This window comes from Puma concolor, chromosome C1, assembly GCF_028749965.1.
Source record: "Puma concolor isolate L17-30 chromosome C1, mPumCon1.1.hap2, whole genome shotgun sequence".
Lineage (NCBI taxonomy): Eukaryota > Metazoa > Chordata > Mammalia > Carnivora > Felidae > Puma > Puma concolor.
In genome coordinates, this window is record NC_141674.1 from 71,750,585 (window position 1) to 71,778,155 (window position 27,571).

General features: G+C 41.3%; 1 protein-coding gene across 4 annotated transcripts in view; it reads right to left on the bottom strand.

Moving 5' to 3' along the window:
- Positions 1 to 601: 601 nt before the first annotated feature.
- Positions 602 to 27,571, bottom strand: part of LPAR3 (lysophosphatidic acid receptor 3) — an 82,742-nt gene continuing 55,772 nt past the window's right edge. For 3 of the 4 annotated variants that reach the window (XM_025912382.2, XM_086717428.1, XM_086717427.1), the window contains exon 3: positions 6,892 to 8,687. In XM_025912382.2, the coding sequence (XP_025768167.1) occupies positions 8,359 to 8,687 (329 nt within the window). In that variant the 3' untranslated portion in view covers positions 6,892 to 8,358. Of the gene's footprint in view, positions 699 to 6,891; positions 8,688 to 27,571 lie in introns of those variants that run through there. The other variant, XM_086717429.1, reaches the window with a different exon arrangement.

Here is a 27,571-nt window from a genome sequence, read left to right on the forward strand (position 1 = left end):
TTGGCCGCTGACCCCCAACCCGTGTTCTGCCTGTAGGACTCGTATGTGGACCCTGAGGCCCACGTGGCCAGGACTGACTGGGAGGGAAGGGAGCTCTGCTCCCAACTTTCAATAAAACTGTTGTCTAAAAAGAAATAAAATGGGGCACCTGGGTGGCTCAGTCGGTTAAACATCCAAATTTGTCTCAGGTCATGATTTTGTGGTTTGCAGGTTTGAGCCCACATCAGGCTCTGTGCTGACAGCCTGGAGCCTGGAGCCTGCTTGGGATTATGCGTCTCCCTCTGTCTTTGCCCTTCCCCCACTCACGCTCTGTCTCTGCCTCTCTCAAAAATAAATAAACATTAAAAAAAATTTTTTTTAAAGACATTCTACTCTTGTAGTGTTCAGACCCAAACGCTAGAAGTCTCTTTAAGATGCATCTCTTGTTACCATATCCAGTCCATCGGCAAATCACCATCATACATGTTTTTCAATATTAGATAAATCAAACTGATAATTTAAAATGTGTTAATTTACTGGGGCACCTGGATGACTCAGTTGGTTGAGTGTCCCAGTCTTGATTTCAGCTCAGGTCATGATTCTAGGGTCCAGATTGAGCCCTGCCTCGGGCTCTGTGCTGAGTGTGGAGCCTGACTGAGATTCTCTCCCTCTCCCTTTGCTCCTCTCCCCCACTCACTCGTGCACACGCTGTCTCCTCTCTAAAAAAGAAAAAAAGAATGTTAAATAGCATTGCATACATAACAATAAATACACATACACAGTGCCAGGTACTATGTTAAATATTTGACATATAACTTCTTTCATCTCCATAACAAGCCTTTGATGGGTGGAATTGCCCAAAGAGGATCTTGGCCGAAAGTCACGTAGCTAGCAAGTGAAAAAGCTGAGATATGTAGGCAATAGGATTCCAGAATCCATGCACTTGACCACAATGCTTTACATTTACTATTTAAAATGTTTAGAACTTTCCAGTGTTGTAAATGTTGTTTTGACCACCTTTGTGCACAAAGCCTTTTCTTAATTTAGAACCATTCTTTAGCATGCATTCTCAGAAGCTGAATTGCTCAAAGAGCATAAACATTCTTAAGCCCTAAAATGGCTAACCCATTATTAATTAACATTGGCTCTTTGATTCTGAAGTCATATACAGTTATTAAGCAATGTTTTCAGAATAGAGAAGAAAAGCTGAGGAAGAACTTTAAATAGCTAAGTTGGATCCTTGATTTGGTCACTGTGTATCTTACATACTCATTCAATCTTGTGGTCTTCAGTTTCCCCTCATTTGTAAGATCAAGATAATCCCTAGGTTATACCTTTCTCACAAAGATGCCTATATCGGGCCCTTATTTCTGTCAAAAGAAGAAAATTCGGTGTTACTTTCCACCAGGCAAACCACAGACTCTGAAGCAGATCTAGGACTGCTCTAGTCCAGAAAGGGGTTGATCTCTCGCCATTGGTTCGGACACTGAGTTCTGACTTTGAAATGACCTCACAAATCTGAGTCTTACACCTACTTTGGCCTGTTTCAAGATCCTCTTCTATTCACACCATCTGGACCTGAAGGAGAGATTAAATAGAGCTATCTTTGTTGTGTTTGTGTATCAACTCTGACACCATATTTTCTTTCTCATGTTCTCATCTTAACTTTGATAGCATAGGTTTGGATAATGAAGAGCCAATAATAGGTGAACTCTGCTTTTATGGGTTTTTTTTTTGGGGGGGGGTCTCATTCCCATTCAGCCTTCAGAAGATCCATAAGATCTTACAGGAACCTGTAAATTCTATGTACCAGGAACCTGTAAATTATATGTACCAATACTTCATGTTTTAGTGAATTTTCACCTCTTAGTCCAGAACTAACTATATTATTATCTTCTACCCTTAATCAACAAAAAACAAAGGACCCATATTGTAGAAAGGGGGAATTCTCAGAAGCTAAGAAGCCCCCTCTCCTTCCTTTTTCCTGGATTGGCAGTTTGCAAATCTTTTTCTGACTGAAAATCTCATCTATCTCCCCTGAATGTGAAAGGTTGGAAGCCTGGGAACTATACTTCTCAGAATACAAAGCCAGCGAATACCCTAATCTAGATTCTGCCAGTGCCAGAAGTTTATGAGAGATGAGGAAGGCAGAAGGGAAGCTGAAGCCATATTCTTCCTCTAGCAGCAGAAGTAGATTTTGCAGTGGCCTCTGTGTGTCACAAATTACCTGCCTCAGGGGGCATGTCCAAAAGTTTGAGCCCCCCACGTGTGGCAGCAATTCCCAGAAAGTTAGCTGCCGACCTGAGAGCCAGTTATGGGCTTGGCTTCCCTTACCTTTTCTCCTCTAGCCCTTCCAACTGTTTTATAAGTACCTAACTGCCTATTTTAAATACCTTCCTGTTATAAGTACCCAGAATGGTTTCTGGTTTCCTAACTGAAGGCTGACTGATAGGTCCCAACTCCCAATTTATATAAACCTGTGATCGGGCATTCACCTAAGAGAAACACAAGTCTAATTTAGATTACCAGTACCAGATCCCTAACCCACAAACTGTAAACTGATTTTAACCCCAAAGGTAGCCCCTTTATGTGATTTCCTTTTCTTCCCCCAGGTCTTGGGGAATTCTACAGCAAGAATTATACAACAGGGGCCCCTGGGTGGCTCAGTCGGTTAAGCGTCCGACTCTTGGTTTCACTCAGGTCACGATCTCACGGTTCGTGAGTTCCAGCCCCGCATCGGGTTCCACACTGACAGTGTGGAGCCTGCCTGGGATTCTCTCTCTCCCTCAATCTCTCTCTCTCTGCCCCTCCTCTGTGCTCTGTCTCTCAAAATAAATAAACTTGAAAAAAATTTTAAAAGAATTATACAACAGAGTCAAGATCTTAAAAATATAACATCAACATCACCAATGTTTCAAAGTGATACCTTGAGGATGGCTACATCCATTCATGTCTCTCTTTAGCATTTTCAGCTCCCTTTCACTTGATTTCTCTTGGATTATTTGCATATATGTTTATGATTTTCTTAATTCTTTGTTTTTAAAGTTTATTTATTTTGAGAGAGAGAGAAAGAATGTGAGCAGGGGAGGGGCAGAGAGAGAGGGAAAGAATCCCAAACAGGCTCCACACTGTCAGCACAGAGCCTGATGGGGGGCCTGAACTTGTGAACCAAGAGATCATGACCAGAGCTGAAATCAGAGTCGGACACTTATACACACACAATGGAATATTATTCAACCACAAAAAAGGAAATCCTGCCTTTTGCAACAACATGGATGAACCTTGGGAGCATTATGCTAAGTGACATAAGTCAGGCAGAGAAAGACAAATACTATATGACCTCACTTATATGTAGAATCTAAAAATGCTGAATTCATAGAAACAGAGAGTAGAATAGTGGCTCCCTGGGGCAGGAGGTGGGGGAAATGAAGAGATATTGGTCTAAAGTTACACATGTCAGATGAGTAAGTTCTAGGGATCTAGCATACAATAGGAACGGTGACTATAGTTAACAATACTATATTGTTGGGGCACCCGGGTGGCTCAGTTAAGCATCTGACTCTTGACTTTGGCTCAGATTATGATCTCACTTGATTGTGAGATCAAGCCCTGTGTCGGGCTCTGCACTGACAGCATGGAGCCTGCTTGGATTCCCTCTCTCTCTCTCGCTCTCTCTCTCTCTCTCTCTCTGCACCTCACCCACTTGCACGCTCTCTCTCAAAACAAATAAACATGCAAAAAGCACTATATTGTATATTTGAAAGTTGCTGAAAGTTGATCTTCAATAGTCTCACCACATTTACAAAAAAAGTAACTGTGAGGTGATAGACGTGTTAACTCACCTTATTGTAGTAATCATTTCACCATAAATACGTTTATCAAAGAAAAAAAATAGTCGGACACTTAACCGACTGAGCCACTCAGGCACCCCTGATTTTGTTAATTCTTTTAAGGGTAGGACTTTTTGTTCCCTAGCATCTAGGGAATGTTCAAAGATGTTGGTTAAGTGCAAAAATAAATGTGTGGGTTTCTATTTGCCTTGGAGTAAACACCAGCTCATACATTTCACATTTAAGTTTCACTTTAGCACACATGAGCAGGCCATCAGGTCTCTAAGGTTCTCCATTTTGGTGAGCAGTTTTATTCCAGAAATCCTTTCCCCCCGTATTAATAGATTTACAATTACACATTTCACACCTACCTTAATCTCATAGATTTTAGATGGTCTCCCTAGGTGACTCTTACGTACACTAAAGCTTGAGAACCATTGTAATAAATGAAAGCACAGTTCCTTCTCTTTGAAATACCCACACCAGGAGTGAAATTCAAAGAATCCAAAGACTTAGGGTTCTTTCCATGATTCATATCTGGGAGGTGATGTATAGAATAATAGAATTTTGGAGCTAAAAATGTCCCTATGGATCATTTAAACCCCTCGTTTGGTAAATTGGCAATCCTATGTAGAGTTTCATTGACCATTTAGGGTAGAGCAGAAATTAGAACCCAGGTATCCTGAATTTCAATCTAGCGCTTTCTTTAAGATGGCTGTCATGTACATTTGCACGGGTGGTGAACTGAAGAACTCTGTGCCAACCATACTGTGGACATGCATATACATTAGTAGAGTTTCCTGATAGTAGTAAAGTTCTAACAAAATTAGGGTATCAGATGCTTTTCTAACAGATGCAGGTTGAGTATCATGAGGAAGGGATAGCAGTTTTCCCTACTTTTTTCAATATAACCGTACACTAATATAGAATGTACAGGCTCTAATCTCAGTAACAAATACAACACAGATGGTTTATGCAAATTTGAATTGTGCAAACTTGAAGTTGCTGATATAGAAAATTTTTATAAAGTTTTGCTGTACAAAATTGCAACTCTCTAAAAAGCTGGCAAGAACTGCATATCCCAAGACTGGCTGACCCCAGTGAATCGCAAACTGTGCTCATGGATTGGCATGCAAAGGCACTGCATTGTATACAGTGACCCACACTCTTACCGATGTCCCCTGGAACCTCCACGTGTGATTTTGGTGACCATTATGCAATTGCTTGCACTATTAAACCTTTAGCTCAGAAGTAATCTATGATAAAACACTCTGAACTCGTAATCATTGCCATTAATAGTTTGCCATCTGTTAATTTAGGAGCAAGCACACTCTAAAAAGCACTGGTGAGGATGCTGTAAAAATAAAATACAGCATTAGGGCCCCCAAAAACCCAACCCCCACAGCAACAGCATCTCCCATTCTAACACTATTCTGTGAAAACTGGTCTTAAATTATGAGTGTTTTACATTAAGTGATGTGTTCAGGAAAGCATCACTCACACGAAATAAAATTTTCCTTAAAAAAATTTTCAGGTCAAGTGATTTTAACCCCTATGCCTATGCCTGAAAGATGGTGTGTAAAATTGGAAGGAGCCCTAGGGGTTTCCAATTTAATATCACATTTAGTGGTCCACCAACGGGATATAATTCTTTGAAAAGCATCCCAGAAGTCAGATCTGTGTTTTCGAGTTTTAAATTCTTTTTAGTTCACCGTGAGATGGATCATCATGTAGAATAACACCTTGGTTATTTTTATTCCAGGTTCTAATAGGGCTTGAGATTTTCGTTAAGTCACGTTCACGGTGTCTTCACAGGCTTAACATCATTATGGTTATTCAATCAATTAAAAGAGGGCCAAGCATTCTTCTCCCTCACCCTGAATGATTAAAGAATTAATGGGCTAATAAGCACAAAATACTTTCAACCCTGTGAAATTAGTCTACAGACTTGGGGCATGACATGCCCTACAGCGTGTGGGGTGGCATCAGAAGAACACAGCTGTACCACCTGCCTCCATGTCTCCCCTACCCCCCACTACCTGATGCTGATACAACTGACTTCACCTCATCCTGGATCCTGAGTCATCCGATCATGGGCCGTGCACATGATCAGTATGCCTGGTAAAACAGGGGCAGCGGAATTTCTAAATTTTGATTGTTAGTGTTTATTAAAAGCATCAAAGGGCTGATTGTGAGGGCAATTAGAGCTCTGTTAGAGGTTTACATTTATTCTGTGGTTCAGTATTGTTTGTATTTGGAATTACACAAATGGAGACCATAATCATCTCAGTGCTTAGGGCGTCTAAAGATCACATTATGGCTCCAAGTCTACCACTCACTTAAAAAAATATTTCACCAATTTATTCCCAAAAATTCTCTCTTTCCAAGCAGGCAGGCTTCACAAAGAACCAAATCCTCTCACCAACACAGAGATATGTGAACACCTTGGGCAGTGCTACAAATCTAAGGAAATTGAATCCTGTTTGGCTAGGGAGGAACCCAAGCTTTGACTCAAGGGTTGGTCTGAAAAGGTCTAGGTCGAACTTTTAGAACCATCATCTCAATGACTTGCAGGTAAGCTTGGGGTCCTAGGCTTTGAGGGGAAAAGCGTTCGTTCTTCGTTTTTTTCTCCAACTAACAGATGCACTTGCCATGCTCTAGGGGAGCCCTGTGACCCTTGCCACTTGTCAATTCCAAATATACATGACCTCTCTACTCTTGAGCCATCACTGAGATATGAGTGTGCACATAAAAACAAAAGCTGTATATTTCCATCATGAATTTCCCACACTTGGATCCCCTCCAGACACTATTCTGAACACTACATTCTGCTGCAGGGTACTAAAAACAGTGCTTTCCTCAAAATAAAACCTTTAAAGATCCCTTAGTAGCTATTCAGGGACTGGGATTCAATTTCAATCCTCCACCCTTTGGCCAGCTGTAGATTCGAGATGCTTACATAAAACATTGAGAGTATGTACTTCATGGCAAATTTGATTTTTCTTCTGCAATAGAAATGTGTGTTATAGTTACCACAGACTCTATTTTTACTTAGAAAATACACAAAGCAATAATGCACCTCAACAAGAGAGAACAAATTCTTTATTTAATTTTATAGGTGTTCTTGATATAAGCTTCAGATATACTCCACTTACTACATGGAGTTTGTGACATCTACACCTTCAAATCATAATATTCTCTATTTTAGGCCATTATATCTAAAAGCATGACTTTTCAAATTCTTTTATTACAAGTAGTTCTTGCACATAAATGTTACATCACAATAGCAAAAAAAAAATGTAAACTTCTTTTGCAAACTACATAAATATTATAATATCTGCCTTGAAGTTATTCTTATTTTAAAATCAGAATATATTCTAAATGCTTTATATAAAAAACTTTGGTCAGTAGCCTGTGTGTCTGAAGCTTTTTATTTTTCTTACTGACTTGCCTTTCATGTTGCTTACGTATTTGAAGGCGAAAATTTTAAAAGAGAACTCAGATCAAAATTCAGTCCATATGTAAGACAAGTACCAGAAACATGTCAATAACTGTAAGCAAAATATGAAATGTGAAAATTATTCCATATACTAAAATCTGACAAGCCACCAGTGGTGTGGAGTTAACTGAAAATAAGGACTCAAGTCAAGCTCATATATGGTCCTATATGAAAGGAATTCAGGCCCACTTATCAACATACCTTTTACTTTGCTGTATGTCTGTTTGCAAATGAATCACCTCTTTTTCTTTTCTTTTAGAGCACAACAGGTCATTTCTACAGCTATAGTTCTAGACTGAAAAGTCTAGATGGCCAGTGAATTTATTTCACTACCACTGTCCTTGAGGTCTTTGACTACAAATTAGAAATGTATAAACACACAGATGTGTATACACACCCATGCACACTTCGGCGATCACATCAAGGCCTTTTTTTCTGCTCTAAGAGAAGTTTCTAACATTTACCTTTTTTTTTTCTGTTTCTAAGTAAATCTTCTTCCTCAGAATGTTCTTTCATTTAAAAATCAAGTCTAATCTGGAGCCCTTACTGATTTGTTTTTCTGAGATTCCTATTGAACACCTAGCTACTGGCCACGGTTTCTTTGAGGAAACAAATATAGCTGAAGCATTTAAAAAATTTTAAATGCATGCAGAAAGAACTACATAGGCTTTCCAAGCAGCTATAGCAAGTGGCTCAAGTAACATCGTTATTTATCTTGGTCTAAGCCCTTTAACAACATCCTTTTAAAGCACAAAGAGAATGGCTACAAGATGGCGGCAGGGCCCAGAATGGTCCTCTGAGTGGTTCACAGGACATCACTCAGGAATCTGCTGTGCTGTCTTCCCTCTTTTGTGCATTTTCTCTAAACGCGCTGTGTCCCCTCTTTACTGCTCATGCTTTTAAACTATGTAAAGTGATTTTTAAAAAATCTGCCAGTGATTAATTTAGACCTCAAATAACACTGTAGGTGGGTGTTGTCAGAGGCAGGCAGCCATTCTTAACAGCTCCTCTCCCAGAGGAGGCCTGGGTGGGCACAGGGACACCCACAGCTTAGGAACTGCTCTTGTTGCAGACCGTGCCTTGACTGATACTGTCTTCCTTGTACTGGCTGCTCGTGTCGCTCCTGCTGAGGATGGTGGAGGGGATGCGGGAGGGGCGTCTCTCCGGGTTCCTCTCCTGCGAGAAGCAGCAGATCATCTTCTTCATGGTGCTGTACATGTCCTCGTCTTTGTAGGAGTAGATGATGGGGTTCATGACCGAGTTGAGCAGCGCCAGCAGCAGGAACCACCTTTTCACGTGCTGCACGCCACACTGCGTGCAGTTCAGGCCATCCAGCAGCAGAACTACCAGGCCCGGGGTCCAGCACACGACGAAGGCCCCTGCAGTGACAGAAAAGGAAGCCGGGCTGCTTATTTAGATTTCTTCTCACCCGGCCTTCAGTCAGCGGCATCAAGGGACCTTAAGGATTTGTTTTGACAACTGCAAAGCAAACTTCCACACTTCCTCTGAGCACTTGAGACCTGGGCTCGTTAGAGGCAAACAGCTGGGCACGTCCTTGCCTATTAACCATGTTCTCTTTCAACTCCTTATCGGCTTACCCGGGGCTCCTAATTAGGGGCTCACATTTACCTCCCTCCTGCTAAGCACCACTCATACCTTCTCTCCGTCAGTTCTCTGAACCACACTAGAAGGCTGCTGAGTCATGACACACGCTTTGCAGAGGAGAAAACGAAGCCAAATTCCAGGAGTCTGTGTGGGGAGGCCTCACACCTCTGCTGTTCGCTAGATCAGATGTTCTGGGGCGCCTGGGTGGCTCAGTAGGAGAACTATCCGACTTCAGCTCAGGTCATGATTTCATGGTTCGTGAGTTCGAGCCCTGCGTCGGGCTCTATGCTGACAGCTCAGAGCCTGGAGCCTGCTTCGGATTCTGTGTCTACCCCTCAATCTGCTTCTCCCCCACTCACGTGCTCTCTCAAAAATAAATAAACATTAGGAATTTAATCAGACGTTCTGAATGTTCTCCTGACAATAAGACACACTGTATCTGTGGCATTCTCCTGGTCTCTTAAGTCACCTGTTCACAAATTGTATTCTTTTTTTTATAAATTATATTTTTTTTTCTTTTTTTCAACGTTTATTTATTTTTGGGATAGAGAGAGACAGAGCATGAACGGGGGAGGGGCAGAGAGAGAGGGAGACACAGAATCGGAAACAGGCTCCAGGCTCTGAGCCATCAGCCCAGAGCCTGACGCGGGGCTCGAACTCACGGACCGCGAGATCGTGACCTGGCTGAAGTCGGACGCTTAACCGACTGCGCCACCCAGGCGCCCCACAAATTGTATTCTTTATAAAACTATGTTGACAGAAAGCACTGTCTGCTTTTTGATATATTCATAGGCCATCTACTTAATACTCTGCTCTGGATTAGGTTTTTGTTCTTGTTGTTGTCAGAAAGAAATCTGTTTCAGGATGACATAGAAATGTGCTTGTAGCCAATTTATTTAGCACAATTTTAGCACCAAGTGCACACGAAGGGTAATCTCTTCTGAGTCGCCATATCTGATCATACTTAGCTTACCACTAAGCTTTCTGACATGTTTTTCCTAAAATATGAGACATAGGCTCAAAATTCCCTTAGTTGCCATAACCTCAGATAACAGTGACAGCTCACATTTATACAATGCTTACTATGAGTGAGGCGCTGGTGTAAATGCTTTTCCTCTATTAATTCACAGAACCACACTGTGAGGTAGACACTATTATCATCCCCAGGAAACTGAGGCACAAGAGAAGTAACCAGCTCACCATCAGACAGCTTATAAGTAAGTAGGTCACCATCAAACATCTAATTTTGAACCTTGGCAGTTATTCTCCATATGGTTTCTTTTCCCTGAAGTCCTTATCATTTCTAAATGTTCTTGCTTATCCATTCGGTAAACATTCACTGTGAGCTAACAATGTGCCAGGAACTGTACTAGGCACTGAATGAGGCAAGGACTATGCATCCGGGAGCTAAAGTGCTACTGAGGAGACAGAATAAACAAGCAAGTCTGTAATCATATCACCAACTAGTTATTCCTACTGGTTAGAATTAGTTCTAGACTGTATCCCTCTTGTCACTTTATCTTCATTCTGAGAGATACAATAGGCAAGTCAAGAGTTGTAAAAAGGCCAGGTGAGGCTGTGAAATGCCATGAACTTTGGGGTCAGAAAGGTGTGCCCAGCTCCTCACTTTATGAACTCCATGAATGAGGCAAATCACTGTGCTTCTCTGGGCCATTCCCTCGTGTACAAAAGAAGGATAACACTCCTGACTGTGTGGGTGGTTGTGAGGGGTCAGAAGTAATGGAAAGTGGTTCCCAACATGGAGTTGGGTTCGCCAAGTAGTGATTATCATCGGATGCTTTGTCAAAGACATCTGCCAAATTAGATGTTTAGGAGTTATCAGGAGGGTTTAATTCCCCATTTCCTAATTCCAGCTCACCAAGGCTTCCCTTTTCATTCCCTCCTGTATCATTTTTGGTCTGGCTGACATATGTGAATAAAGACCTTGGAGATAAGAGATCAGAGACTGGCTCCTAACATTCACTTACTGTACGACTCTGGGAGACCCATGTCATCTGGCTGGGGTTCAGTTTCCTAAGCCATAAATTGAGGACTATAGGCAAGTTTTGGGTTTTTCAAATTTAGGGCCAGGACATCTTCGTGGGCATGCAATCAATTTAATGGATTTGGACAAGTTTGGGGATTTTTAAATGAAAGAATGGAATGGAACAGCTCAGAGTGTATGTACAGACCAAGGGAAATTCTGTTTCAGGCAATGTTTCAGTTTTACATACTATGTTTTCTGTGTGTGTTGCTTATGAAGTAAACTATATTATTTCTGACTGTTGGGCTTTGTCAGAAAGTTTGAAAAATGTTAGTGTAGATAATCTTTAAGGCCCCATCCAGCTCCAACGGTCTCTATTTCCCATAATGGTAACATTTTTTGTTCTCTGCTATTCCCAAGAGAGCATTACTATGTTGTCAAGAGACAAGAACTAAAAACACCAGACATCAAAAGCTGTAGCTGCCAATTTTGAGGTGAAGACTCCTTTCTGTGTGAAATTGCATGATTCCAAAGAAATCCCGGTAGGAGGGTTCCAAGGTCCTTGTGTTAATGGGAAAGAGGGAAAAATATTAACTTTATACTTTGTTAAATATGCATGTCAAAATTTAATAGAGTATATAACTTCCAAACCAATGGAAGGCGAAGAATGGAACCAAAGGAAAGGAAAAAAAAAAAAAGATCTCAATAAAAAAAAGGGGGTGGGGAGTGGATACGGTGAAACATAGCAAAGTAGGACAAATAAAGAATAAAAGAAGATACTGGAAATGAATCTAAAACACTGATAATCAAATTCAATGTTAATCGTGGTATTGTTTTTTTTAAAAACAGGCGAACCTAAACAATTTGATGTCGAATATTACATCCATATGTGGTAAAACCAAAAGGGAAAGCAAGACGATTAACATGAAATTTAGGATATGGTTATTTCTATAGGAGAGAGGGTCACTGGGGTAGGACACGTAGGTCACGCTAAAGATATTGGTAACGTTCTATTACACTGAGTGGCAAGTACACAGGTATTCTTTAAGTTTTTTTTTTTATTCTTTTAATTGTTATTCTTTGTACTGTAGATATATCTTATATAATTTTGTCTGAATGTTATATTTCACACAAACATATACACATGTCAAAAAAGGATAAAAGTAAATTGCCAACATCTTTTCCTAAAAACTGTTTTACTTTTTACATTTTTTCCCTAATGTTTATTTATTTTTGAGAGACAGAGAGAGAGAGAATGAGCACAAGAGGGGCAGAGAGAGGGAGACATGAAATTAGAAACAGGCTCCAGGCTCTGAGCTGTCACAGCACAGAGCCTGATGTGGGGTTCGAACCTACCAGTCGTGAGATCATGAAACTAGCTGAAGTAGGACGTTTACCACTAAGCCACCCAGATACCCTTGAAAACAGTTTTTAAAAAGGGATTTTTTTTTTTTAAATCACAAAAGTTTTTTGTTTTTTTCCCCCAGCATGAAACTCTGGTTTAGATTAGTCAGGGGACCTAAAGACTCGAAATAAATCTCCAAAGTGATGACTTGTTTGTCATAATGCAGTGATTCATACATATTCTCCCTTTGTATTGAATTGCATAAAATAATTCATTCAATCAACACTTGCCAAACCTATCATTGAGCAATGATTATAAGAATTTTGTATGAATTAACCATTTACTCTTCATGACAACCCTATTAGTATTATTAACACTATCTAAAAATACCAATGATACTCTCATTTTAAACCTAAGGAAACTGGAGCATAGCGAAGCAAGGTAAAATGTTCAAAGCCACACTGCTCATAAATGGAAGAGCCAGGATTTAAACCCAGGCATCCTGGTACCAGAGCCTGTGCTCTTGTCCACATGCTAGGCTGTTCAGCAATGGACACAGAATCTTATTACTAGAGTGATGGGGAAGGCAGAAGGGTAGTTTTAGCCTGTGAAGCTCCATTTATGGTATGTCATGTCTGACTGTGAAGCTGCATATGTCATGATTAAGTCATTCTTTGGTTTGCTAGCATAAAGATTTCCTGGCGGGCGGGCAGGCAGGCAGGCAGGGAGGAAGGGAGGGAGGAAGGAAGGAAGGCAGAGAGGGAGAGAGGGAGGGAGAAAAGAAGGAAGGGAGGATGGAGGAAAGGATGGAAGGAAGGGAGAGAGGGAGGAAGGGAGGAAGGAAAGTAAGGAAGAAGGGAGGGAGGGAAGAAAGAAGGAATGGAGGAAGGGACGGGAGGAAAGAAGGGAGAAAGAATTCCAACAAAAATATAGGCTGGCCGCAGGAGTAAGAAGAAACAAAAATCTGCTGACCTTTTCTTTATACTGTTTCCAAGAACAACAGAATGCAAGCCTTCTTTGACGGAGCAGCCGAAACACCCTGAGCTGCCAGAGAACCCGTGCTTCGGCATGCCGTCTGAGGTGATGGCTGCACACAGGGCAATAAGCCTGGGAAACACGCCGCTTCCTGACTCCTCCACTCGGCAGCCGAGTTCTCCCACCAAACACATCTCAGGGTAGATGCACGGTTTACCTAGCAGTTTGTTCTTTGGCGGGGGAGGCGGTTAATGTAGGTCGACAGCTAGTTATGAGGCCCCCAAAACAATTTAAAAGGAGAACATGTTGGGAATGGTTTTGGCCTTGGGAATCTGTCATCTTGGAGAATTCCTACAGAATGAAGGAGATGTCAAAAACAAACAGATGGGCAACTGGCCTATTCCTTAAAAAGGGGACAGATGATGGACCCTGGGAAATATAGATCAGTCAGTCCCCTATCAAATTCCAAAAAGTTTTGGAAGAAAAAGCTAACTCAAATGTTTTTTGAGTATTTAAACTCAATGCTCAGACCATGCTAGCTGGGAATAAGAGTTTTCAAAGAGAGGTCAGGACAAGTCCTAAACACTTTTTTTTTTTTTTTTTTTTTTTTTTTAAATCAGGCATTAACAAATAGGAATGGATCCAAGGTGCCTATTTGGGAACCAGTGGAAAGAAAATCAAGTACGTTCCCCTTGGAGAAGAAAAGGCTTAGGAAAGACGTGATGTGCTAACTGCCTCAAAAGCCTGAAAGAACATCATGTAGAAAAAGAAAGTGCAGGGGCGCCTGGGTGGCTCAGTCAGTTAAGCATCCGACTTTGGCTCAGGTCATGATCTCACGGTTTGTGGGTTCGAGCCCCGCGTTGGGCTCTGGGCTAACAGCTCAGAGCCTGGAGTCTGCTTCAGATTCTGTGTCTCCCTCTCTCTCTCTACCCCTCCCCAGCTTGCACTCTGTCTCTCTCTCTCTCTCTCAAAAGTAAATAAAACATTTAAAAAGAAAAGAAAAAGAAAGTGCAGACTTATCCTGCGCCATGGCAAAAGGTCACCCTGAAACAGAGGGAAAAGTACAAAGGGGCAAAATTTGGACGTGATAGTTTTTTCTAAGTAATGAAGCTATTTAGCAGGGGAACCGGTTCTTCAGTGAGCAGAGAGCCTTCCCTCAGCTGACTACCTCCTTTGCCTAGACAATCCTGAGATGTACAAAGGGAAGGGATTTTTCCTAATTGAGAGAGATGGTTAAGTGGCTTCTGAACTCTTTTCCAAGTAGAAAATTGCCACATTCTACGAGACTAGGAATTTCAACCTCTCATAAAATTCAAACAAATTTGACTTGTTTGTTTCCTGGACACAATGATCAGACAGTATGGCTAAAAACTATGGAGATGAATACTTTGAGCTAACTGTTCCCAAACCCGACTGGTCATCCAAATTACCAGGGCAGGTTTTTGATAATGCAGATTCCCTGGTCCCACATCAGACCCAACAGTCAGAACGTCGGGGGTGGGATGTGGAAATCTGTAGGACTCAAAAGTTCCCTGGGAGGTAATTGTGCACAGCTGGTTTTGCAAACCATTTCTCTATGCTGACTCAAAGAGTTTAATCAAGCCGACCCCGTGAGCAAAACTGTAGACTCCACAGATACATAGCAAAAAGTAACTGAAAAGAGAGAGGGGGGGCAGATTTCTTTAAAATAAGCAAATAAGCACCTCTACACATGAATATCTTCAGCTTCCACTTGGAAAAATGTTTGAGCACATCCTATACGTAAATAAACATACAAACACTAGCAGCAAAGCTGCACTGCAGGCAAGGCATGCACAGTCCTCCTCTGGCCTCTATGGGCCCTCTGGTTTGCCCTGCCGGGAATGCCTTCCTGCCTCCTAATCCACGATCTACTTTTCTTTCTAAGCTTAGCTCAATTTCTGCCTCCTCCATGGACCTCTGCCTTCATCCAGCCCGCAGTGATCCTTCCTTCTTCTCAGCTCCTGTGGCACTTTCACCGACAACATCCACGTGGCACCGAGCTCGCTGCCTGCCTCGTTCGCTCTAACATTTCCCGAGAGCTCTGGGCCAGGCAGTGTGCTCAAGGCTTTACACACACCGGTCATTTAACACTCACAGCCCTGTGAGGTTGCCACTCTTACCATTATCCCAAGCTTACGTATGGTGATTTGAAGTTCAGAGTGGCTCAAGAATTTGTCCTGGGTCCAGAAGCCAACAAATACAAGAGTCATAATTTGAACCCGGGGCGAACTCCCTCATGCAAACCCCTGGGCACTGGGCTATCCTGGAGGTAGTTTTTTTTTTTTTTTTTTAATTTTTTTTTTTTAACGTTTATTTATTTTTGAGACAGAGAGAGACAGAGCATGAATGGGGGAGGGTCAGAGAGAGGGAGACACAGAATCCGAATCAGGCTCCAGGCTCTGAGCTGTCAGCACAGAGCCCGACGCCGGGCTTGAACCCACGGACCGCGAGATCATGACCTGAGCCGAAGTCCGGCCGCTTAACCGAGTGAGCCACCCAGGGGCCCCTGGAGGTAGTTTTTAATACACATGCCCTCTTTCTGAGGCCTGTGGTAAGCTCCCTAAGCATGTGGATCTGCCTCATCACAGTCTGTATTCTCAGGACTAAGTATGAAGCCCCACACTCAGCAGACAGGAGTCAGTTGAAGGTGACTGAAATTTAGTAAGAGCCCTCCCAGGGCCAGGTACTGCACGAGCTGTTAACATCTGCTGTTGTGAACGGGTGTACAGTCCTGCCCTTCACAGGCTGACAGGCAGGGAACCTGGATGCTACGTGTGATGATTTTGACTGTTGTCACGGAAAGTCTCAGGCGAAGTGGCAGCCAGTTGAGCTGGGTGTTGAAGGTCAAGACCAGCAGTGCAGAGGTGAAAACAGCATGATGCATTGGGAGAGTTCCAAAGAGTTCAGAATGGTTTTAACCCAGAGCTGTGACTGAGGAAGTATGGGTAAAGTCTGACAGATGACACAGGCCAGACCCATGTTGCCGATTCACTGTCATCTTCATGCCACACTCCCCACCCCAATACGTATACACACACCAGGCACCTCTGAGCAAGGGCCCTGTGGGAAACACTCAGGAGTTGGGATTTATTGTAAAGATCAGACCCCATAAGCCTTTGCCCTCAGGTGTCCATTGTAGTAATGAACTAATTTCTCTCCCAAGTGTCTAGAATGGTATGAGTCATATATCATCCTTGGGAAGATTAGAAAGATCTCTACTTTCTGTGGTTCATAAAGGAATCCCATTGAGAAAGCTTAGATCAGAGGTTTTTCAGACTCCATTGCAACTCATTAGCGAGCTGTGAAATCAACTTAGTGGGCTGTAACCAGCAATTTCTAAAAGATGAAATGGCACAGAACAGAAAACATCAGAGTGCAGCAAGTATAGTGAGGGTATGTTTCATGAAACTTGTTTCAGTTACACACAAAAATGTGTGCGTGAACTGGGCCATAATATAGAATGCACACTATTTCTTATTGTGGGTCCTGATTTAAAAAAAAAAAAAAAAAAAAGGAAAACCCACTTCTGTAGATCAGTGGTTTTTTTCAAGTCAGACTTCCCAAAGGAAACCTCTTGTCAAAGTTCAAAATCCAAACTCCTCTGACTCAAGACAGAGATGGGCAGCAGGGGGTGAGAAGGAGTTGAGTAAAGCCCTTCACAGCAGAACCCATGCACTACGACCCCCACTCCACACATGTACACACACTGAGGCACCCCTGGGAGTCCCACTGACTGCTGTTTGAAAACGACTGCTGCAGAATGGTAGTTCCTTTAAGGTTTTTGATCGGGAGCACGGATACGTCTTAAATTTTAGAGTGAAGCTTTCAGTGCTGGGGATGGACAAGTGGAGCTCAAAGTCTGCATCAGAACCACCTGGCAGGGGTGGGGGCTCTTCAAAGTTCAGATTTCTGGGCCCTCCCCAGACCTACCAAGTGAGAAACTGATGAAAGTAAGATCTGGGCATCTTCAGGTTGAGCCGGCTCCCTGGGGAATGGAATGCTTTACTGTAACAAGCATGAGACCCACTGTGCTGGCCGGGAGACTCCCCCGAAGACTGGCTACAATTCAGGCGAGAATGGTAAGGAGGGGAAGAGCAGTGCTGGTGGAGATGGACAGAAGCAGATGGTTATAAGCGGACGGTAAGGAGGACTGGATGTGAGAACAGAGGGAGAGGAAAGAATCTGGGTGACTAGGTCATATGTGGCTCTGATAACCAGTCAGAGGGGGCAGCAGAGGAACAGGTTTAGAAGGAGACACGGTCCGGTTTTATATGCATCTGGTGTGCGGACTACCCATGGCTCCTCCAGCCAGAGACGTGTAGAAGGCAGTCGGCAGCTTGAGAGCTCCAAATTGAAATGTTGACTTGGGAGTCACCAGCAGTAGGTGGCAACTCTGGCCATATGTCCTTCCATTAATAAATATTTACTAAGCAATCACCTACCATGTGCCAGCTACTAAGAGTGAACATTTTCATGATGATTACATTTGCATAACAAATCTAATTTCCTTCTATTACCGAGTGACAGGTCAGTTACGTTGACAAGAAGCAATTAGGTTTTATTTTAATGAGGCACTATGTTCCTTCAGTACCTGTTTAAGAGACTCGCTAATTGTCCAATTAGACTATAAATGAGCTTTCCTCTGGTAATTAAATAAACTAGTTTCAGTGCCATACTCAAAAACCAGTATCATGAGTTCAATGTTAATTTTTAAAGTACAGTGAATCATATACTAGAATATGCAATTACAGTGCTGAAATGATATTTAATGACTGCAATTTAAGGTAATCAGAAATATCAAATTAAGGAATGTCTAACACTTAGGAAGATAGAATTACAAATGAAAATATTGGTGACAAGTGAAATAAAAGATCTTCCCAAGTCCCTAATCAATATCATGTTAGACAGTCTATAACAGCCCTCCTCTCTTCTTTGGAAGTTTTCAAAATACCTCAAAAAACCTTCCGGTTAATACTTCACCCCCACATTACACAGGACATCGGAAGGAAGAACACCAGTCCATCTAAGAAGAAGGGTCCCTCACGGGACTATATTTAAGATAGTTCAACATTCTTGGGGTTTTCGTGACAGGATGTGCAGAAGACAAAGACTTCAAGTTGCATGAAACCTGTTCTTCAGGACTCATAGTTTTTTCTATTCCGCTAGTCACGCTTGTAGCCGTATTTTTCTCTGTTTAAAAATTCACACGTGCAGGGGCGCCTGGGTGGCTCAGTCGGTTAAGCCTCTGACTTTGGCTCAGGTCATGATCTCATGGTTTGTGAGTTTGTGCCCCTCGTCGGGCTCTGTGCTGACAACTCAGAGCCTGGAGCCTGCTTTGGATTCTGTGTCTCCCTCTCTCTCTCTCTCTGCCCCTCCCCCGCTGGTGCTCTGTCTCTCTCTCTCCCTCCCTTTCTCAAAAATAAACAAACATTAAAAATTAAAAAAAAAAAAAATCACACATGCAATTAAAAAAAAATCCTGACATGTGAGCGGCACACAAATGAAACATCTATACCAATTAAAGCAATCACTCACACCGAATTGTTGCGCTTTGGCACATGGACCACTCGTTTCATCACACAGGAGGATGTATTTTAAATATGTTCAGTCTGTTATTCTTTGTTTTCAGTCCAGGAAAAAGTGGCAGGGCACAGGCAATAATGCTAACCTAGTAAGCCGCAGGGCTGTCTGATTTACTAAAATAGAAAATTACAACTCTACATAAAAGTCAGGTTGCGAACTTCGTCCAAGGGAGGCCCTCCTCTTATTTGAAAAGAAATTTGAAAAGTAAAAACTTTAAGGTAAAAAAGCTATTCTTGGTCAGAAGTGTTATCATGTTCGAGTCACACATTAACAGAGTATTTAAGTGGGAATGCTCTTGTGGCATCAGGTAATTCGTTCAATGATTTCAAACTAACACTACCAGATGTGGTTTGACTCTAAATTCATATTCGTTTAGCCACAGTGTTTCAGAAATCCAATAATTCAGAAAATAGATTGTCACATATGTGAAAGGAATGAAAATATATACTTTCAGTAAACCTATTTTTACTACAGAAAGCAAGAAAACGCTAAGACACTTCAAATAGAAGATGAGCAGTTAAGCATTCCACAAATGATTCATTTAACACTATTGTCACTTCTGCTTGGCCTTTTGACTCTAACAACTGGTTTTAGACACTTGTTTTAAATTTGTGGCCAGCTTTGGAAAACTGAAAATCTCAGTGCCCAGGGGTTACGAGATAAAATTTAAAGGAGAGACATAGCAGCTAGAACCACAGCCTAGACCTAATTCTAGTGTTTAACTCTGGGCCACAGCTGGAAATCATAAACTGAATAAGTAAGAAACACCATCTCCACCTCCAGACTCCTCTTTAAGCATAATATGTATGGACTAACAATACCTCAGAACCTCACTAGTATATCAAGAACTCTCTAGCATCTAAGAAAAGGTGTGAGGTCAGCTGTGTGTATTGAGAGAGTGACAGCTATTTGCTTGGTATGATTTTAAAGATGGAGAGATCCCAACTAGTCTGCCCAAGGATCTGAAATTCTTGCTGGAGTCATTCCTTCAGATTAGAAAGGTCTCTGTTGCACCCTACCTAAAAATGTGAACATTATTAAGCTACAGGCATAGAATATTTTATCACACAAACTGTCATTAGCACGGAGCGGGGTTCTGAGAGGACGTTAAAGGAGTATCTTTGATGGGGTTGAACATTTTCAAAACGAGGGTTGAACATTTTCTAAAGTATGGGACACTGCATAGAAAAGTTGACTTGCGTAGAATATGAGATTCTGGATGAAATACCAGATGGCACAAAATACCATTCTGAATTCAGAGGAAGGGAACAGGAATTAGTAGGAGCAGCACTTGACTTAGAGAAAGTTGGGCCTGGAAGAGCAACAGCATGTTATAGCTTAGGACTTACAACGTCATGACACAAGAGCCGTCACCCTCCTTCCTATGCCCCTGGCTGCCATCAATAATCCACCACAGTACCTGCTTCTGAATCCACATATGGCCTCCAATCCTTCCTTCACAGCACAGCTCTAAGCTGCCTCTAGCAATCAGATGGAATTTGCCTTTGGGAGGAAACCCACTTAACCATCCTGTTATAGTAAAAAGTGGATAGGCTGGAGATTAAGCAGACACTGAGTTGACTACGGGCGAATCCATTCACCTTCCTGGGCCTCCTACCAGTTTCTAAGCTATGGAATGATACTGATTTGACAGGATTTTTGTGAAAATGTCATGAGATCATGCATGGAGTGTCCAACACACAAACTCCCCAGAAAATGGTAGTTCTGACTACTCAGTGTTGCTTATTTCCCCTGCTGCGCTTCCTAAGGCAATTCATAAACACAATCCGGTAGAACACTTCAGTCGCTGTTGTGCACGCGCATGCACGCGTGCTCACACACACACACGATTTATGATGCTCGGTCCTATTCGCATCTGGCTGCCATGCTAGCCCGATCCTCAAGATCCCTTTTGTGTCTTATTCAACTTGGGATACCCAGTGCTTAGCCAAGCACCATATATACAGTACTTACCAAAAGCTCGCTACATGAAGGAGTAAGGGATCTCAATCCGAATCCAGACCCTAGAGTATGCTTCTTAAAAGGTCGTTATGTTTCTCTGCTCCCAATTTCTTTACCTGTATACTAATGGAATTGGACTAGAATGACCTGCAAGGTTCCTTTTGGCCCTCACATTTGATTGTCTGAGTTGCACGCAGAGCTTCCTTCAGTCATGGCCAATGTGTAGTCCCAAGTAACTGAACAGAAAAGCAAATACGGATGCTCTCTACGGTGCCAAGTGAGAGAGACAATTTTATGGTAAATCTAAGGTGCATGTTACATGATTCCAGCAGAAACTGGTGTCTAGGTGGGGAAGCCCAGAATGCTCTCAGATACCAATGTTTATTCAATTAATGTATGGTGAGCACTTAAGTGTCATGCGCTATGCTAATCACTATGCTAGCACTATGCTAATCACTGGGAATAGCAAGACAAAGGAGACAGAGGAGTAACTGATTACCAAGCAGGGTGTGCACAAGATACTGTAAGAGCATACTGCCTGACGGTCTTCACAAGAGTTGAAGTTGACCCTGTTCTCTACAGGGTCACCATGGACTGAGTTTTTAAAGTGACAGAAATGTTAAGGATACCCTATGGCAGTGTAGCTATTATTACCTTGTTTTCAACATAAACAATATTTTTGATATATTAAAAACAATCTTGTTGAAACACTGAAAGAGTTGACAATAATATTGATATAAACAATAACAGTACTGAAAATAATACTACCAATGTAGAAGATGTTCATAATGTATTGTTGAATTTACAAAAAAAAAAAAAAGCAGGTTACAAAACACAATGGGTATAGTAGGAATTCATTCTGATTAAAAAGAAGTTAAGCATGCATTGTGTATGAACATGTGTGCACTTAGAAAAGACCACAAAATATACAGTATTTCCAAATACCCTAGCGAAGATAATCTCCAGGCAGCATGAGCCAAGTGCTATTTACCTTTTTCCTTATATCTTTCATTATCGTCTTTATTTCTTCGCTAGGAGCATATCTTTTGTTATAAAAAGCTCTCACTAAAGCTATTTTTGTTTCTATTTTGGGTACAAATATATCTACATGCACTAGATTTCTACTGTGAGAAATGCCATCAGACTGATCCTATGTAGCTGAAAAACAAGAAGGTCAAGACTGCCTCTCCTAACAAATCTCTTAATAGGAGTTTCACTCCATGTTACCTTCAGATAGTTTGCTAAATAGAAAAAAGCACAGTAAGAGTCTGAGAAAATCATGAAATGGTAAAACCATGTCATAAACCTTGAAGGAGAACCAATAAAAGTCAATTCTGTAAAATGTGAGGTTTATTATCGCAGTGTTAATTAAAAAACATTTTCCACTAGTTTTACATTAATTGCAAGAGGAACAGGTAAAGAAAGGAGGACGTACTATACTCACTGAGCCAAAAGATCCCAAATGATCACTTCTCCTCCCCACAAGAGCATGTGTGTGTGTATATATATATAACATATACATATGTATGTGTGTGTGTGTGTGTGTGTGTGTGTGTGTGTGTGTGTGTGTGTATCATCCAACAAAAATTTATTGAGCCCCAAGAGGAGCCAATGTTAGTGCTAATTACCCAGGACACAGAAGTAAACAAGATGGACAGGAACTCTTTCCCTGGTCCTGACTTCACCAGCTCCTTCTCATTGTTTAGTTCTCAGCTCCAAGTATGCCCTTTGGAGAGGTCTTCCTTTGTGACAAATAAAGTCGTGCCCAGTCCAGCCATTCCCTAAAATATTGGTTTCCTTGTATCACTCTCTGCAATGATCTTTATTTGTTGGCTGGTTGACTGACGGATTTACTAACTGCCCATCACCCCAACTGGAAAGTAAACATGAAAGTGGGGCCTTTGCCCACTGAATTCATCTGCAAGCACATTCCATGTATACAGCACTTTCTAGTTCCTTTATGGAGGTTCTGATTCTCAGTCTGGAGTGGGGCCCAAAGACCTGAATATTTAACAAATACTCCAAGAGACTCTCCTACTCAGGGCAAATGTGCAAAGTGCCAGATTCTATCTATACAAACCCAAGTCTTAATTTTCATCCGCTAATTCAAAAATTTGATGACCATCCATTAAGAGAATGGCTTCTTAGGGATCCTTCTGTTGGAAAGGGAAAGTCTTTAATTCTGATAGACTCTGTAGAGTCATGTGAAATGTAATTTGGTAATACCGAATGGGATAGACCTATAGGAAATTATGAAAAATCATTACCAGTCAGGCTTCTATTCAAGAAAAAATATTTGGTAAAGTACAACCTAATAACTTATTATAATGGATCAACTGTGCCATCAGAAAAAGAAAAAAAAAAATATTTGGAAACATATTCCTAGTCAGCATTGAGCAAATCTGCAAAGTTTGATAGAAGGAATATGAGGAAATGGGTGGCTTATGTATACAGCAAAGTAAAGTAGGAGGACCTACGTAGAATATGTGTAAAAGATAACACTGGAAGGATGGAATGCAAGCCGGTGCAGCCACTGTGGAAAACAGTATGGAGGTTCCTCAAAAAACTAAAAATAGAACTACCCTACGACCGACCCAGCAATTCCACTACTAGGTATTTATCCAAGGGATACAGGTGTGCGGTTTCGAAGGGGCACATGCACCCTAATATTTGTAGCAGCACTACCAACAATAGCTAAAGTATGGAAAGAGCCCAAATGTCCATCAATGGATGAATGGATGAAGAAGGTGTGGTATATATATACAATGGAGTATTACTCGGCAATCAAAAAGAATGAAATCTTGCCATTTGCAACTATGTGGATGGAACCGGAGGGTATTATGCTAAGCGAAATTAGAGAAAGACAAATATCATATGACTTCACTCATATGAGGACTTTAAGACACAGAACAGATGTACACAAGGGAAGGGAAGCTAAAAGAATATAAAAACAGGGAAGGGAACAAAACACAAAAGACTCTTAAATATAGAGAACAAACAGAGGGTTGCTGGAGGGGTTGTCGGGGGCGGGGGGGGAATGGGCTAAATGGGTAAGGGGCATTAAAGGAATCTACTCCTGAAATCATTGTTACACTATATGCTAACTAACTTGGATGTAAATTAAAAAATAAATAATTTTTTTTAAATATTGGGAAATCACTTAAAGGGAACAAAGTCACTAGTAAATGCCAAATGGAAACAGAAAAAAAAAAAAAAGATAACACTGAAAGGAAAGACAGACACTGTAAGAAGTACACGCAGATGACATTAAGGTATCCTGTAAGAATCTGGAAATGAGAGAAAAATACTTGCTCTTGGGAGTTAAGCCCTAAACCAAAGTCACCTTAAAGAGATAATATGGTCCTTGGACCTGCAACACCTTTACTGAAATCTGACTGAAGGTGGTAACATCTCAGGAGAAAGAATGTCGCCAGAGCCAGGGATGTCCAGAAGTACCTTATGCAATTCCTAGGGAGAAAAGTTCCTGGTCAAGCTGTCTCTTCTTGTGGCTGGGAGGTCTCTAATGTTCTGATTCTGTGCAAAAGGCAACTTCTGAGTGTAACTGGACTTGCCAGGTATTAAGTATCTGAACCTCTTGGTAATTAAGAGAGAGGACCGACCACAGGGGGGAAGGAAGGAAGCAATCAGTAGTGACACTTAAGCTTTGTTCATATTCTTGCCTCTGTCACCTTTACTGCCTGTTGACCTCCTCCTTATTCTTTCAAGTCCAGCTCATTTGTCACCTGCTTTTCACAGCTTTCCCCAGACACTCCCCACAGGCTGAGTCAGATGTTCCCCAATCCATGTTTCCATGGTACTTTCCACATGCTTATTGTCAAATCAGACACCATGAATGGCTAGTCCCTCCATGGCCAGCTAGACTGAGAGCACCTGAAGGGCAGAAATGCTGCCACGATCACCTTGGATTTCCGACACCTGATCGAGACTGGATGCTTAGTAGGTGCTCAATTTTCAAGTAAGCAAGCAAGGAGAGTTGGAATGTCACAGACAGTAACCAGAGGTGACATAAGAGAAAATTAAATATTCTCTCTGCTGGGTTTTCACTTAGAATGACTCAGCCCCATGTACTGGTTTCAGACAGAACATATCTCAGGCAATCGGCCCTGATCACGTTTCTGTGCCATCAAGGTAAGATCAAGGTTACAGCACCTCAGGAGACCCTCCTTATGAATTTACTCAATAGCCTTTTCCCAAACTGTGCAAGTTTGTTGGCTGGAATTGATAATAAACTTTGCCAGGAGCACAACTGATATATGTGGCTTTGAATTACTCTTAAAAGCCGTTTCACCCATATATAGTTGGTTACTTTGTAGGTAATTATTACTAGGCTTACTGCAATTTGATTAGCAGTGATGTTTCATTGATTCATTCTTGACCAGTTATACCCTTTTTACCCTTGCTAATGTGTGAAATAACTCCCAATAGTCTCCACCCAAAGTGTGAGCCTTGCCTTGCCTAAGGCCCCTCCAATTCCCGCAAAGGGGGTTAGAGGTGCATCTGTTTCTTCTGGTTATTTCTTCAAGACCCTTCCTTCACTCCTTTCCCACAATTCCATATACCTCTTACACTCTGTGTTTGAAAATAAACTAAGTTAAACCTTAAAACATAGAATTTCTTACTCCATTTACCCTGTATAATGTATGTACACAGACGTATGCGTATACATGCACACTTTAAGTATATACACTTGTTTTATGTTATATGTGAATATTTAATTTAGAGTTGGTAAGATAAAAATCTTTTTTGCTGCTAAAAATTTCCTTTAGAGAAAGACTGAACATTCCAGGCCATTGGGTGGGAATAGAGTTCCCTCTTAAGACAGTGAAAATTAGACTGAACTTAGTTGATATAACTTTATCCTGGAAAGCAAGCAGCAAACTTAAATGTGAGGACCATCTGTGCTAACAATGCAGTATCACCTAACCAGTCCTCACACTCTCCTATGGACAAGGATGATGATCATGGTTCCAATCTGTGTTGCCAATCATAAATGTGCTTCCTCCCCATCTAAGAATACTTATACAAAATGCTAATGTTCTTTTTTTTTTCAGGGTAAAACAGAAAAAAAAAAAGATTTGTGTAGGGCATGGCTATAATTTTATATAGGATTTTTGAGACGCCATCTTTAATAGCTCTTCTCTTTCCTTTCTTGTGTCTTCCTGTAATCATTAACACGTTTATTCATTTCAGCAGTAAGAGTTAAGCAAATAAGATGCAGTTCCTGCTCTTGAAGTGTTTGCTCTCTAGTATGGCAAAAAGGGCACGCAGATAAAAATAATTAAGGCAGTAAATGACACATAGCAAATGAATGGAATGGGGAGATAATACAGGAACTCAGAGAAGAAATCCCCACATGTTGGGGTGATTGAAGACCTGATGGAGAGAAGAGGACTCAAGGGGTGCATCATGGAAGTGCAGGAATTATTAGAGAGGAAGAACACTCTTCATTTGTCCCCCAGCTCCTGGCTAAATGCCCAGTATATAAATACACCAAACACCTTTGAGATCAGGCACCTTGGTGCTGTAAGAACAGAAAGCTGAGACAACTCCCAGTGTGCATCTCACTGAAAGGAACTGTAAGCCATGTTATCATCACAGGTACCTGGAAAGCTAAGGACTCCTTTTCTGAATTGGGATGGTTTATTATAACCTAGAACAGAGGAATCTGCGGCTCTTCTTATAGTTCATGTTTTTCCGCATTTGGATTGATCCAACTCATAGAAGTCACATAAGCCACATTACGTCATTGTTGAAAGAATCCTCTGTTTAAAAAGCTACTTTTACTATCCTAGTAATCAAATGAGATTAGTAAGTCCAAATGTTAAACAACAATCAATAATTTATAAACTGTTAATCAGTGAAGAAGAAACATCTAAATCACATATAGATAATGAGAAAGATCGCTCAAAGTTTAGAGGACTCCTTGAATTAGACTGTCTCTTTACAAACCAAACACCCTAAATTCAATAAAGGGCAAATAAAAAAGTCCAGAATACCGTCTCACTCCAGCTATGGAACTAAAAGCATCATGATATTCAAATAACACAAATGCCATTTTTATCCCTTAGTCACCCCCAGGAAAAACATTAAATGCTTCCTCTTTCAACATACCTTTTTATTTTACTGAAACAAATGTGTTTATTATTGTGTACAATGACTACCCGGTATTGTTACCTAATGATACACATATACTGAAGGATTTACTAGTTTGGTAAACTTGGATAATCTACTTAAACTTAAGCCTTGCTTCCTCATCTGTAAAACAGAGGCAATAAAATCCCCATCATGATGTTGGTGAGGCCCAAGTGAAAGAACGAATATAAGGCCTTTCAGTGCAGCATTTGGCACAGGGTCATTGTCATGATCATTATCTTTTATTATTGCTCTAGGAAAGACCTTTTGGGATCTAATATTTGGAAAATCCACAATGGCACTGGTCAGAGGGATAATATGAATGTGTTTTCACAGCTTGGCCTCTAGAGACAGACTGCTGGGTTCAAATCCAAGACCTACCACTTGCTTTTAGGTACCCTTGGGCGCTTGTCATGAAACTTATTTAACCCACTTATACCTTAGCTCCCTTACCTGTAACAAAGATAATAAGAATACCACCTCCTAGGGTTGCTCTAAGGGCCAAATGACTGATTACACATGAAGTATACAGGTAAGTGCTTGGCATAGAGTGAGACTCGATGTGTTGGCCATCTTGTACTGACCCTGTTCTCCAGGTTTAAAGATGGTCAAAATCGAACTCAAGAGTCTCAGAA